This window comes from Triticum aestivum, chromosome 5A (assembly GCF_018294505.1).
Source record: "Triticum aestivum cultivar Chinese Spring chromosome 5A, IWGSC CS RefSeq v2.1, whole genome shotgun sequence".
In the NCBI taxonomy this organism is placed as follows: domain Eukaryota; kingdom Viridiplantae; phylum Streptophyta; class Magnoliopsida; order Poales; family Poaceae; genus Triticum; species Triticum aestivum.
The window spans coordinates 476,570,231-476,583,353 of record NC_057806.1 but is presented as its reverse complement, the minus strand read 5'-3'; the positions used below and the strand labels follow the sequence as shown (position 1 = coordinate 476,583,353).

The 13,123-nt window shown below is 49.9% G+C and overlaps 1 protein-coding gene across 1 annotated transcript; it reads left to right on the top strand.

Annotated features, from left to right (window-relative positions):
• Positions 1 to 233: 233 nt before the first annotated feature.
• LOC123101420 (ATP-dependent DNA helicase PIF1-like) lies at positions 234 to 1,241 on the top strand. The gene has a single exon (XM_044522880.1). The coding sequence runs from the start codon at positions 234 to 236 to the stop codon at positions 1,239 to 1,241; it is 1,008 nt and encodes a 335-aa protein (XP_044378815.1).
• The last annotated feature ends 11,882 nt before the right edge of the window (positions 1,242 to 13,123 follow it).

Here is a 13,123-nt window from a genome sequence, read left to right as displayed (position 1 = left end):
TATCAATCGCAACTGCTACATCAGGTATAGCGGCGTCGATAATGCCAGGAGGACGGACTGCGCACTCCAGGTTCAAAATTCCAATTAAGCTCACTGACAACAGCATGTGTAGTTTTACAAAGCAGAGTGGTACAGCAGAGTTGCTTAAACAGGCGTCCTTGATAATTTGGGACGAAATCGCTATGACAAAACGTCAAGCAGTTGAGACGCTTGATAGATCGCTCTAGGATATAATGGAGTGTCCTTTGCCATTTGGGGGAAAGGTTGTCGTCTTTGGTGGGGATTTTCGGCAAGTCCTTCCTGTTGTCACACGTGGGACAAGAGCACAGATCACGGATGCTACACTCCTGAGATCCTATTTGTGGGAGAAGACCCGCAAGATACACCTCACGCGCAATATGCGGGCACAGGCTGATCCTTGGTTCTCTGAATACCTCCTAAGGATCGGTAATGGAACAGAAGAGACAATAGGCGACGACTATGTGCGTCTCCCTGACAACATTGTGATTGGCTATACCGATGATGAAAAAGCTATTAACAAGCTCACTGAAGATGTATTTCCATCGCTGCATGCTAATGCTAGATCAAGAGAGTACATGAGCGCACGTGCAATTCTATCGACCAAGAACGATCATGTGGATGACCTCAATGACAAGATGATCTCTAGGTTTCCAGGCGAAGAAAAGTTATACCATAGCTTTGACTCAATCGAGGATGACTTGCAGAATAATTACACAATTGATTTTCTGAACTCGATCACACCAAATGGTTTGCCACCGCATGTTTTGAGATTAAAGGTCAACTGTCCAGTCATTCTGCTCCGGAACCTCGACCCTCATAATGGTCTATGCAACGGAACACGGCTTATGATTAGAGACTTCCAGGATAATGCAATTGATGCGGAGATTGTTGGTGGTCAGCATGCTGGAAAGAGGGTGTTCATACCTAGGATCCCTATGTCGCCCTCAGAGGACAGCTCGCTTCCCTTCAAACTTAAGAGAAAGCAGTTCCCCATCCGCCTGAGTTTTGCGATGACAATTAACAAGGCACAGGGTCAGACCATCCCAAACGTCGGTATTTACCTTCCCGAGCCTGTATTCTCACATGGTCAACTATATGTTGCATTGTCGAGGGGAGTGTCAAGAGAGACGACACGGATTTTGGCCAAGCCAAACAAGGAGGTTGACAAATCCGGGAAAAGTACCAAGAACATTGTCTACAGAGATGTTTTAGAGAGATGAGGCAGGTGCGTTATTCCATTATTTTTTGGATGGTGTTGTATTTATGACTACTTTTAGATCTAACATTTCTTTTTCATTTGCAGGTTTTGATCAGACCGAACTATATAAGCATCAAAGAGGAAATGTCTCCGCAACTTATAATAAAAGTATGCATATGCACGTACCAAATGAGAGTAGATGACATCATAGTTAAAGGTCTTCGTCACGAGACTACTCATGCATCATGTTAACCTACAATAGCAAAACATCACAAGTGAGCAGTGCGCTTAAATATAAGATGGCAGGAATAAAATCACTTTAATTGCTATGTGCGTGTTTATCTCTTGTTAGCATTCCAAATTTCTTATCTGGAGACATCACTGAAATCATGGAGACCAGCTTCATTCTTAACGTGAAATGTGTGGAGTTGTAAATTAAACCATGGGAATTGTTTATCCATTATAATAAATCTGAGTTTTAGCCCCTTAACTACTTTAGCATTTATTTCGCAAAAAAAAACTACTTTAGCATTTTCTAACTTAAAGCAGAATGACATTTCAATCATTTGCTAGCCTCTTGTCTATGTTTAACAGTAAAGTAAGCATCAGATCTTTAATATGGTCTATATTCATAACACAAAGACCTGTTTAGATATAGCAAAAGATATCATTGCTGCTACTCATAGGAATATTACACTATCAGTTGATTTTATTAGCTGTATGTGCAGTTTTGATTGCAATACATGAACCTTATTTATCTGGCTCCGACTATTCCTCCCAGATGATAAATAAGGAAAGTACTGATGCAAGGATCAGAATACTGGTGCTTTGGTTCTGAAGTTCTAATTGCCTGGGTCGTTCATAGTGCAAACACAGCAGACATAGTGGACAGATGAACTGTCTTCAGTATATGTAAGAAAACTAAGAATACACCATGAGATTCATGATTTCTATCCAAAAGTTCTAATTTTTCTCGTAGCTCCTCCTCATGTTATTAGCCTTCCTGACGACGAAGACGAAGCGCCGCTGAGAGTGAGGCGGAACAGGAAAGCGTCGGCTGGCGAGACTCCACAATCTACTCCGGCGCCTGAGGCCGTAGCTCGAGACGGTGGCGATACCACCCGGGCTTCTGTGACCTTCGCCAATCCTCTGGCGAGTGCGCGGCCCTCGACGTCGACCGTAAATCTGCCTTCGCTCTTCGCCACACACCACGTCCCTGAGGACCAAGTGGGTGCAGCTAAGGAAGCTATACGCCAGGCAGGCATCATGATGGAGCAGGTCAAGGTGGTTCGAGAAGCCAGCCAAGCGGCTTATGACGCGAGTTCAGCTCTTCAGAGTAACGTCCAGGTCAGTCGATTCAATGCTTGTTCTGTTAGGGTATGCTGTCTGAAGAATCTCTTTTCCGAAGATCTTTTAAATCTGTACACCCACTGGGTGTTTCTGTTAAGTTTTTTGGTCGAGTGGGGGCACGCTGAGTGCACCCATTGGGTGTAGTCCCCGAGACTACGGTGGACTGCTGGCAGTCGACTGTAGTCTTTATATTGTGTTGATGTAGTTTTACTCCTTCACTCGGTCTGGCCAGGCCATGTCGAATGAAACTGTATCCGGTCGACTGCGGGCAGTCGATTTTTTTTAAAACCAATGGGGGCACGCTGAGTGCACCCACTAGGTGTAGTCCCCGAGACTACTGTTGAATGTTTTTGATTCAGTTGTAGTCTTAGAAACGTCATCATTGTCTCTTGGTTACTCGGAAGCAACTTATCTTGGACCTTTGTCGACTGACTTTTGCAGAAATCCTGTGAACTTGTGGCTCTCTACACTGAGTTGGAGAACAAACAGATTCAGCTCGACCTTGACTTGAAGCTCGCTCAACAGAACATGCAGAAGGCGCGAGACGAAGCAAAAGGTATGGCTGGCGAGGCTTCTCATTCTTGACGATTGACTTCCCTTTCTTGCTCATTCTTGATGTTGAGTTCACTCTACGTTCTGTAGATGAACTGGAGGAAGCTCTGAAGAAGAAGGATCAAGATCTTGCCGAAGCATAGAAGGAGGCCTCGAGCAAAATGAAGCTTGCAGAAGAGAAACTGGCTTCGGTCGGAACTCATGAACAGGAGAACTCCAGACTGAAAACTGCTCTCGAGACAGCTAATCGAGAGGTCAGCCGACTGAAGAAAGACAAGATGGTTCTGCACGACCAGGCGGGTGAACTGGCGGGGAAGGTAAACGATCTGGAGGCTTATCTCGGTGGACTCGCCAAGAAGCTGTTCGTCATGCTCGAAGGTAATTATTCCGACCCGGCTGTCTTGCAGTTACCAAGCCCGCGTAAGGCCACTGTCTTATTCTTGAATCGTGTTTGCAGAATTCTGCCAGAGCTTCAAAGAGGAAACCAGTCGAGTGGAGCCAGGCTTGGATCCTGCCAATTCTCTCGTGAAGGACGAGGCTACTATGAACGTGCTCCGACTGGAGTCTCGTGTTACCAGCGTTGTTGACTATCTTGCTCGGCTGAAGGTTGCCATGTCGTGGATCGACACATCACTCTGGCCTGGAACGACGCTTCAGAACGACCTCGAGTCCCTGATGGTTCGACTGGATGAAGTCCCGGGTCGAGTGGCGGAATGGAAGAAATCTTCTGCTAGATGTGGTGCTGATGTCGCTCTGTCTCTGGTCCGCGTCCATTGCAAGGAGGCACGAGAAGAAAAGCTGGCTGCCATTCAAGTTGCCAATACCAGGAAGCACAGCTTTCAAGACTTCATGGAGACTTTCATTGCTGCTGCTACTCGTATTGCCGACGGGATCGACTTGGACGAGTTCGTCGCCCCTTCCGGTCCTCCGCTTGAGGAATGAAAAACTTTTATGCTTCACTTTAAATTTGCCTCGGAATGCCGAGTGGATTCTGTAACCGTTAAAATCTATCGAGCCGAGGGCTCGAGTACTTTGATCTGAGGTCTTGGACCTTTGGGTTTTATCCGAACTTGATTTATCGTTGAATATCTTCGGGAATTATCTGTCGAGTGGAACTTGGCCTTCACTCGAAATAACTTCGTATTTGTGGTGCAGCTCCGAAGGAAAAGGTAACAGTCGATTCGCATCTTGCCGTCTTTGTGGATTGGGACGTGTTCCGAACTTAGGAGAGCACTGGGCTGCAGCTAAGCCCCCGAGAGGGAGGTTTGCTTTCCACTCGGTGGGAATTTTGAACACTTAGGCGAGCACTGGGCTGCAGCTAAGCCTCCGAATGGGAGGTTTGCTCTCCACTCGGTAGGATTTTTATATACTTAGGCGAGTACTTGGACTGCAGCTAAGCCCCCGAGTGGGAGGTTTGCTCTCCACTCGGTAGGATTTTTATATACTTAGGCGAGTACTTGGACTACAGCTAAGCCCCCGAGTGGGAGGTTTGCTCTCCACTCGGTAGGATTTTTATATACTTAGGCGAGTACTTGTACTGCAGCTAAGCCCTCGAGTGGGAGGTTTGCTCTCCACTCGGTAGGATTTTTATATACTTAGGCGAGTACTTGGACTGCAGCTAAGCCCCCGAGTGGGAGGTTTGCTCTCCACTCGGTAGGATTTTTATATACTTAGGCGAGTACTTGTACTGCAGCTAAGCCCCTGAGTGGGAGGTTTGCTCTCCACTCGGTAGGATTTTTATATACTTAGGCGAGTACTTGGCCTGCAGCTAAGCCTCCGAGTGGGAGTCTGGCTCACCACTCAGTAGAATTTTCAAATACTTAGGCGAGCACTGGGCTGCAGCTAAGCCTCCGAGTGGGAGTCTGGCTCACCACTCGGTAGGATTTTTATATACTTAGGCGAGCACTGGCCTGCAGCTAAGCCCCCAAGTGGGAGGTTTGCTCTCCACTCGGTAGGATTTTCATATACTTAGCGAGTACTTGGACTGCAGCTAAGCCCCCGAGTGGGAGGTTTGCTCTCCACTCGGTAGGATTTTCATATACTTAGGCGAGTACTTGGACTGCAGCTAAGCCCCCGAGTGGGAGGTTTGCTCTCCACTCGGTAGGATTTTTATATACTTAGGTGAGTACTTGTACTGCAGCTAAGCCCCCGAGTGGGAGGTTTGCTCTCCACTCGGTAGGATTTTTATATACTTAGGCGAGTACTTGTACTGCAGCTAAGCCCCCGAGTGGGAGGTTTGCTCTCCACTCGGTAGGATTTTTATATACTTAGGCGAGTACTTGGCCTGCAGCTAAGCCTCCGAGTGGGAGTCTGGCTCACCACTCGGTAGGATTTTCAAATACTTAGGCGAGCACTGGGCTGCAGCTAAGCCTCCGAGTGGGAGTCTGGCTCACCACTCGGTAGGATTTTTATATACTTAGGCGAGCACTGGGCTGCAGCTAAGCCCCTGAGTGGGAGGTTTTCTCTCCACTCGGTAGGATTTTCAAACACTTAGGCGAGCACTGGGCTGCAGCTAAGCCTCCAAGTGGGAGTCTGGCTCACCACTCGGTAGGATTTTCAAATACTTAGGCGAGTACTTGGACTGCAGCTAAGCCCCCGAGTGGGAGGTTTGCTCTCCAGTCGGTAGGATTTTCAAACACTTAGGCGAGCACTGGGCTGCAGCTAAGCCTCCGAGTGGGAGTCTGGCTCACCACTCGGTAGGATTTTTATATACTTAGGCGAGCACTGGGCTGCAGCTAAGCCCCCGAGTGGGAGTCTGGCTCACCACTCGGTAGGATTTTTTTTGCAAACTTAGGCGAAACGGATTTGCAGCTAAGCTACCCACTGGGGGATTTCGTACGTAAACAAAAGTGACAGCAATTACAGGAAGAACTGGGACACTCTTGTCTTTGATAAAAAATAAACTACAGAAGTTTTTCTTATTACACCTCATCCGAGTGAGAATTCAAGTGTAAAATGGGCGGAGTAGTTCCGCATTCCAAGCTCGTGGCTCGTCGATCCGGCGATCAACGTTGTAGAGATGATATGCTCCATTGCTGAGGACTCTGGTGACGATGAAGGGGCCTTCCCAAGTAGGAGCAAGTTTGTGTGGTTTCTGTTGATCCACTGGGAGGACCAAATCTCCTTCTTGGAAGGCTCGGCTCTTCACATTTCTGGCATGGAATCGACGCAAGTCTTGCTGATAGATGGTCTATCTGATCATAGCCATTTCCCTCTCCTCCTCTAGGAGGTCGACTGCGTCTTGCCGGGCTTGCTCTGCTTCGTTTTCGTTATAAAGCTCGACTCTGGGGGCGTTGTGAAGTAGATCACTCGGCAGGACGGCTTCGGCTCCGTAAACCAGAAAGAATGGCGTTCTTCCAGTCGACCGGTTCGGGGTGGTCCTCGGTCCCCACAAAACTAACGGAAGCTCGTCGACCCAAGCGCCTGCTGCGTGCTTGAGATCACGCATCAGTCGAGGCTTCAGTCCTTTGAGAATCAGACCATTTGCTCTTTCAGCTTGTCCATTCGACTGGGGATGCGCGACGACGCGTAGTCGACTCGTGTGCCTTGAGAGGCGCAAAAAGCTCTGAACTTGTCTGAATCAAAGTTTGACCCATTGTCAGTGATGATGCTATGCGGGACTCCATATCTGAATATCAACTCTCTGATGAAACTAATAGCAGTGCTAGCATCAAGATTTTTGATAGGCTTGGCTTCAATCCATTTGGTGAACTTGTCGACTGCCACAAGCACATGTGTGAATCCGCTCCTGCTTGTTCTTAGTGGACCAACCATGTCCAGTCCCCAAACAGCGAAGGGCCAGACGAGTGGAATGGTCCTCAGAGCTGATGCTGGCTTGTGCGACATGTTGGAGTAGAACTGGCAGCCTTCACACTTGTCGACTATCTCTTTCGCCATTTTGTTTGCCCTGGGCCAGTAAAAACCCACTCGGTATGCTTTGACCGCGATGGTCCGAGAGGACGCATGGTGACCACAGGTCCCCGAGTGGATATCATCAAGGATCATCTGACCTTCTTCTGGCGTTATGCACTTCTGACCGATTCCAGTTGCGCTTTCTCTATACAACTGTCCTTTTATGACTGTGAAAGCTTTAGATCGACGGACGATCTGTCGAGCCTCTTCTTTATCCTCCGGAAGTTCTTTCCTCAATATATACGCGATGTATGGTATCGTCCAGTCGGGAGTGATTGCCAAGACCTCCATGACTAGGTTGACCACAGCAGGAATTTCGACTTCAGTCGGATCTGTGGCACTTTTCGGTTGTGGGGCTTCTTTTGTAAAAGGATCCTCCTGGACTGACGGCGAGCGGATGTGCTCCAAAAACGCATTGCTGGGAATGGCTTCTCTCTTGGAGCCTATCTTTGCCAGATCATCAGCTGCTTGATTTTTCAGTCGGGGGATGTGATGAAGCTCTAGCCCCTCGAATTTCTTTTCTAGCTTTCTTACTGCGTTGTAGTAGCCAGTCATAGCTGGGCTTCTGACGTCCCACTCCTTCATCACCTGATTAACCACCAAATCTGAGTCGCCATAGACCATGAGGCGCCGGACGCCGAGTGAAATGGCCATGCGCAACCCATACAAGAGTGCTTCATATTCTGCTTCATTATTGGAGGAATCGAAATGAATTTGGAGAACATATCTGAGCTTATCTCCTCGGGGGGAGACCAACACTACCCCAGCACCGGAACCATTCAGCATCTTAGATCCATCGAAGAACATGGTCCAGTGCTCCGAGTGAACTTGAGTCGGAAGCTGCTGTTCAATCCACTCGGCGACGAAATCTGCAATTGCTTGGGACTTGATAGCCTTCTTTGCTTCAAACTTGATATCTAGGGGAAGGAGTTCAATCGCCCACTTCGCCACTCGACCAGTTGCATCTCTGTTGTGCAAAATCTCTGATAGTGGAGCGTCGCTGACGACTGTAATGGAACGGTCAGAGAAGTAGTGTGCAACCTTCTTTGTGGTCACGTAAATCCCATATACAAGCTTCTGGTAATGGGGATATCTTTGCTTCGAAGGGGTCAAAACTTCAGACACATAATATACTGGGCGCTAAACTCTGAAGGCCTTTCCTTCTTCTTCCTGCTCGACCGTAAGTACTGTACTGACAACTTTTCTCGTGGCCGCAATGTAAAGCAGCAGAGGCTCTTTACTGACTGGGGCAGCAAGCACCGGCTGGGTGGAGAGCAGAGCTTTGAGCTCTGCAAACGCTGCATCAGCTTCTGGAGTCCACTCGAACTTGTCAGACTTCTTCATCAGTCGGTAAAGAGGCAACGCCTTTTCACCGAGACGAGAAATGAATCGACTTAGAGCGGCCAAGCAACCTGTAAGCTTCTGGACATCGTGTACACGCACAGGGCGCTTCATCCGGAGTATGGTGCCAACTTTCTCGGGATTGGCGTCGATTCCTCGTTCGGAAACGAGAAAACCGAGTAACTTTCCACCTGGAACTCCGAATGTGCACTTTGATGGATTGAGCTTGATATCATATCTCATGAGGTTAGCAAAGGTTTCGGCAAGGTCAGTCAGTAGGTCGGAACCTTTCCGTGACTTAACCATAATATCATCCATGTATGCTTCTACGTTCCGACTGATCTGAGTGAGCAAACACTTCTGAATCATCCTCATGAACGTGGCTCCAGCATTCTTGAGGCCGAAGGGCATGGTGACATAACAGAAGCACCCAAATGAGGTGATGAAAGCCGTTTTGATCTCGTCGGGTCCATACAGACGGATCTGATGGTATCCTGAATAAGCATCTAGAAAAGACAAACACTCACACCCCGCGGTCGAGTCGACTACCTGGTCGATGCGGGGGAGAGGGAAATGATCTTTCGGGCAGGCCCGATTGATATGTTTAAAGTCAATGCACATGCGAAGTGACTTGTCCTTCTTGGGGACCATGACAACATTGGCGAGCCACTCGGAGTGGAAAATCTCTCGGATGAACTCCACTGCTAAGAGCCGAGCCACCTCCTCGCCAATAGCTTTCCTCTTCTGGACGGCGGACCATCGAAGATGTTCTTTCATAGGCTTGAACTTCGGGTCGACTCGTAGACGGTGCTCAGCCAGCCCCCTAGGAACTCCAGGCATGTCAGAAGGCTTCCATGCGAAGATGTCCCAGTTCTCATGGAGGAACTGGATGAGCGCTTCTTCCTATTTGGAGTCGAGCGTCGTTGAGATGTGAGTCGGAGCAGCATTGGGGTCGGTCGGGTGAATGTGAACTGGCTTAGTTTCACCGGACGACTGAAAAGCTGATTCTGAAGCTGGCTTCTTGGCTCGCAGCAATTCACTCGGATCAGCAGTCTTCTGGTACTCTTGCAGCTCGACTACTGACATCTGAGCATCGGCGATCTTTGATCCTTTCTGAAAACACTCCTCTGCTTTCTTCCGATTTCCTGTAATAGTGATCACACCTCTGAGGCCGGGCATCTTTAACTTGAGATACACATAGCACGGTCGAGCCATGAAGCTTGCATAAGCTGGCCGGCCCAGAATAGCATGATAAGCACTTGGGAAGTCCACAACCTCAAATGTCAACTTTTCCTTGCGGTAATTCTTTGAATCACCGAAAACCACATCGAGAGAAATCTGGCCGAGTGACTCGGCTTTCTTTCTAGGAATGACTCCATGGAAACTCATGTTGCTGGCACTGAGCCTGGACATCGGAATGCCCATCCCTTTCAACGTTTCTGCATATAGTATGTTCAGGCCGCTGCCACCATCCATCAGGACTTTGGTCAGTCGAGTGCCTTCGACAATTGGATCGACCACTAGAGCTTGCCTCCCAGGGGTGGCAATGTGCGCAGGGTGATCGGACTGGTCGAACGTGATGGCAGTCTGAGACCACTTCAGGTAGCTGGGTGTTGCCGGGGCAACCATATTCACTTCACGGTTAATGACTTTCAGTCGACTTTTGCTTTCGACATCAGCAAAAATCATCAAGGTGGAATTGACTTGGGGGTATCCATCGTCACTATCTTCTTTGTCCTCAACTCTGTCTGACTCTTTTTCCTTGTCTTTGGACTGCTTGCCCTGAAACTGCTGGATCAGGAGCCGGCACTGTCGAGTGGTATGCTTTGGGTAAATAAGATTACCCTCTTCATCTTTCTTGGTGTGGATGTGACATGGCAGATCCAACACATCATTCCCATCTTGATCCTTGGCTTTCTTGGGGTTCCAGGGCCCCTTGGGTTTTCCCTTGAATTTTCCCTGGGTTACGGCCAGGGCCTCCCCAGGAGCGGCTGGCTCGGCCTTCCGCTTCTGCTTCCGACTGGAATTGCCTCCAGTTTCCTGGGCGACTGCTTTCTGCTTGGCACTCCGGAGTCGATCTTCATCTTCTCCGTTAGCGTATTTGGTGGCAATTTCCATCATCCGATTCAGAGACATTTCTCCGGTCCGACCGAACTTCAGGTTCAACTCTCTGTTCTTGACGCCTTCTTTAAAGGCACAAACTGCTTGGTGATCTGGTACATTCTCAACTGTGTGATGCAAAGTGATCCACCTCTGGATGTAATCCCTCAGAGTTTCACTCGGTTTCTGCACGCAAGACCGCAATTCTGTAAGGCCTGCCGGTCGCTTGCATGTTCCTTCAAAGGTCGTGACAAACACTCGAGGGAGATCCTCCCAAGTGTAGATGCTGCTTGGTGCTAACTGATTCAGCCACGCTCTGGCCGAGCCCTCTAACAGGAGAGGCAAATGCTTCATAGCCACCTCATCATTGCCGCCACCAATCTGGACAGCCACTCAGTAGTCTTCGAGCCAAGTGTCAGGCTTAGACTCGCCGGTGAACTTGCTGACTCCAATCGCCAACCGGAAGTTGGGAGGAATCACTGTGGCCCTGATGGCTCGACTGAGACACTCTGGCCCCGAAACACGTACTCTGCTGCTGGCAGGCGCATCCCTGTCGTGGCCTTCTCGGTGAGCTCTGTTCCTGTCAACCAGACCCTGAACGAGGATGGATCTCGCATCAAAGCCTGGGTCCCTGGAGTCGACTGGAACTCTCCGCCTAACACTATGAGGGTGTCTGTCATCCTGCTGTCGAGGCGCATATGACCCACTCCTCGGGGGAGGGGTTGGCACTCGACGTCGATCGAACCGGTGATCATACTGCTCATTTCTTCTGTACTGATCGTGCCGGTCTCCGCGTCCCTCACGCCTCGGGGGCGATCTTGGGCTGTGAGCCGACTGGACTGTATCCGTTGCAACGGATCGACTGTGGATCCTATTTCGCGACTGAGAAACAGCGGAATTCTGGTTTCCCGCTGCCCGGAGCAACGCTCTGATTTGCAACAGGCCCCTGCCAGCCTCCGACTGGGAGGGCTGAATCGATTCTGCTATACGGGTCGCGACTGCCAAATTTTGAACTGGGGTTCGATATACCTGCGTAGGCGGGAAGAGCTGACGTTGACTGGACTCGGGAGCTCGCTGACGCGCTTGCTCGTCGAGTATTCGCTGGAGATTCTCCAGTCGAGTGCGCTCGGCCAAGTTAGCCAAGCGCGCGTCCTCCAAGGCCCGGGCCTCGGGGTTTTCTCCGACGATAGGAGTGCGGAGTGCATCCATGTTCCGGTGGCGAAGCTCCTCTCGCTGCAATGACGTGAGAGGTTCGGGGAGATACTCATCGTGGGGATGCGACGGGTCGCCTCCACCCGCGCCTCCATCGGTGCGAGGGAAACCGGGAGGACTGTGTGTTCCATCGACCGCCAGAACCTCAGTCGTCGGGTCGCTGCTGCCGCACTCGGATGTGGTCTCCGCGGAGCCAGTCGACAGGTCGAACAGGCCGTAGAGGGATTCGCCGGGCTCGATTGCCGCGACTTGTGGGGCTGCCGACTGGCGGGCCACGGCATGCCTCACCCACCTCTGAAGTCTCGACCGGCCGGAGCGCTTGCGCCGGTGGGAGACAGGGCGGGAAGATGACACGGGAGCCGACCGATACTGAGTCGACGGCTGTCGCAGGAGGACGCCACGAACACATGCGCGGAAGTGCGTCGCACCGCGGACGGGGAGGGCGTCGATGTCGAGTGGAGCCTCCTGAAGCCAAGCGGAGTTGTCGGCGATGAACGCGAGTGCGCCGAGACGGATCTCGCGGCCCTCTACCAAATCTCCGCACGAAAACATGATCAAAGGGATCGGAAAAATCGCAACTTCTCCAACTAGGCGCTAAGACTCCCGCCCCACGGTGGGCGCCAACTGTCGTGGTTCTAACTCTGACAGTGAGGTAGGGGGGTATGTATGGAGAGGCTAGATCTCAGCTATGGAGAAGTTGTAAATACACCAGGATGTACGAGTTCAGGCCCTTCGCGGAGGAAGTAACAACCCTACATCTCGGTGCCCGGAGGCGGTCGACTGGATTATGTGTGTATGAATTACAGGGGTGCCAACCCCTGCTACTGAGGAGGAGGGTGGCTTATATAGAGTTCGCCAGGCCCCTCCGGTCCTCAGTAATGCAGGGTTAAAATACATTAAGACTGGGTGTTACTGGTAACGTCCCTATTAAAGTGCTATGATGACCATAAAGACTACTTAATGGCCGACCATTTGCTTGCGGAGTGACTTTAGATCTCCTGTCAGTCGAGTGGTTGGCTTCGTAGTCGAGTGGTAGCTTCCTGGTCGAGTGCCTTGAATCCGTCGAGTGGGATACCTTCAAGTTGATTGAAAGGTGACTTCTTCCAGGGATGTCCTTGGGTAGGGCTCTTAAGACAGGTCCATGCTCCTACCCTAGGTACATAACTTCATCACCTACCATTGGTCAAAGTGAGAGATATGAACACATTCATCCTTGAACCAATAAAGTTTCACAAAGGTACGGTTAATTTTAAAGAGGAGAGGGAAACCTAGAACATTTCCCTAGGGATTTATCTTGAATTTCCATCAGGGCTTACTCGTGTTTTTCGTTCTGTCCATATATGAATTTTCGAATTTCTTTGAAACAGTTGAACATGACTTGGTATCAATCTTGCTTCTTGGGGCCAATAATACTATTATATAGCCTTGGTAAAGAAT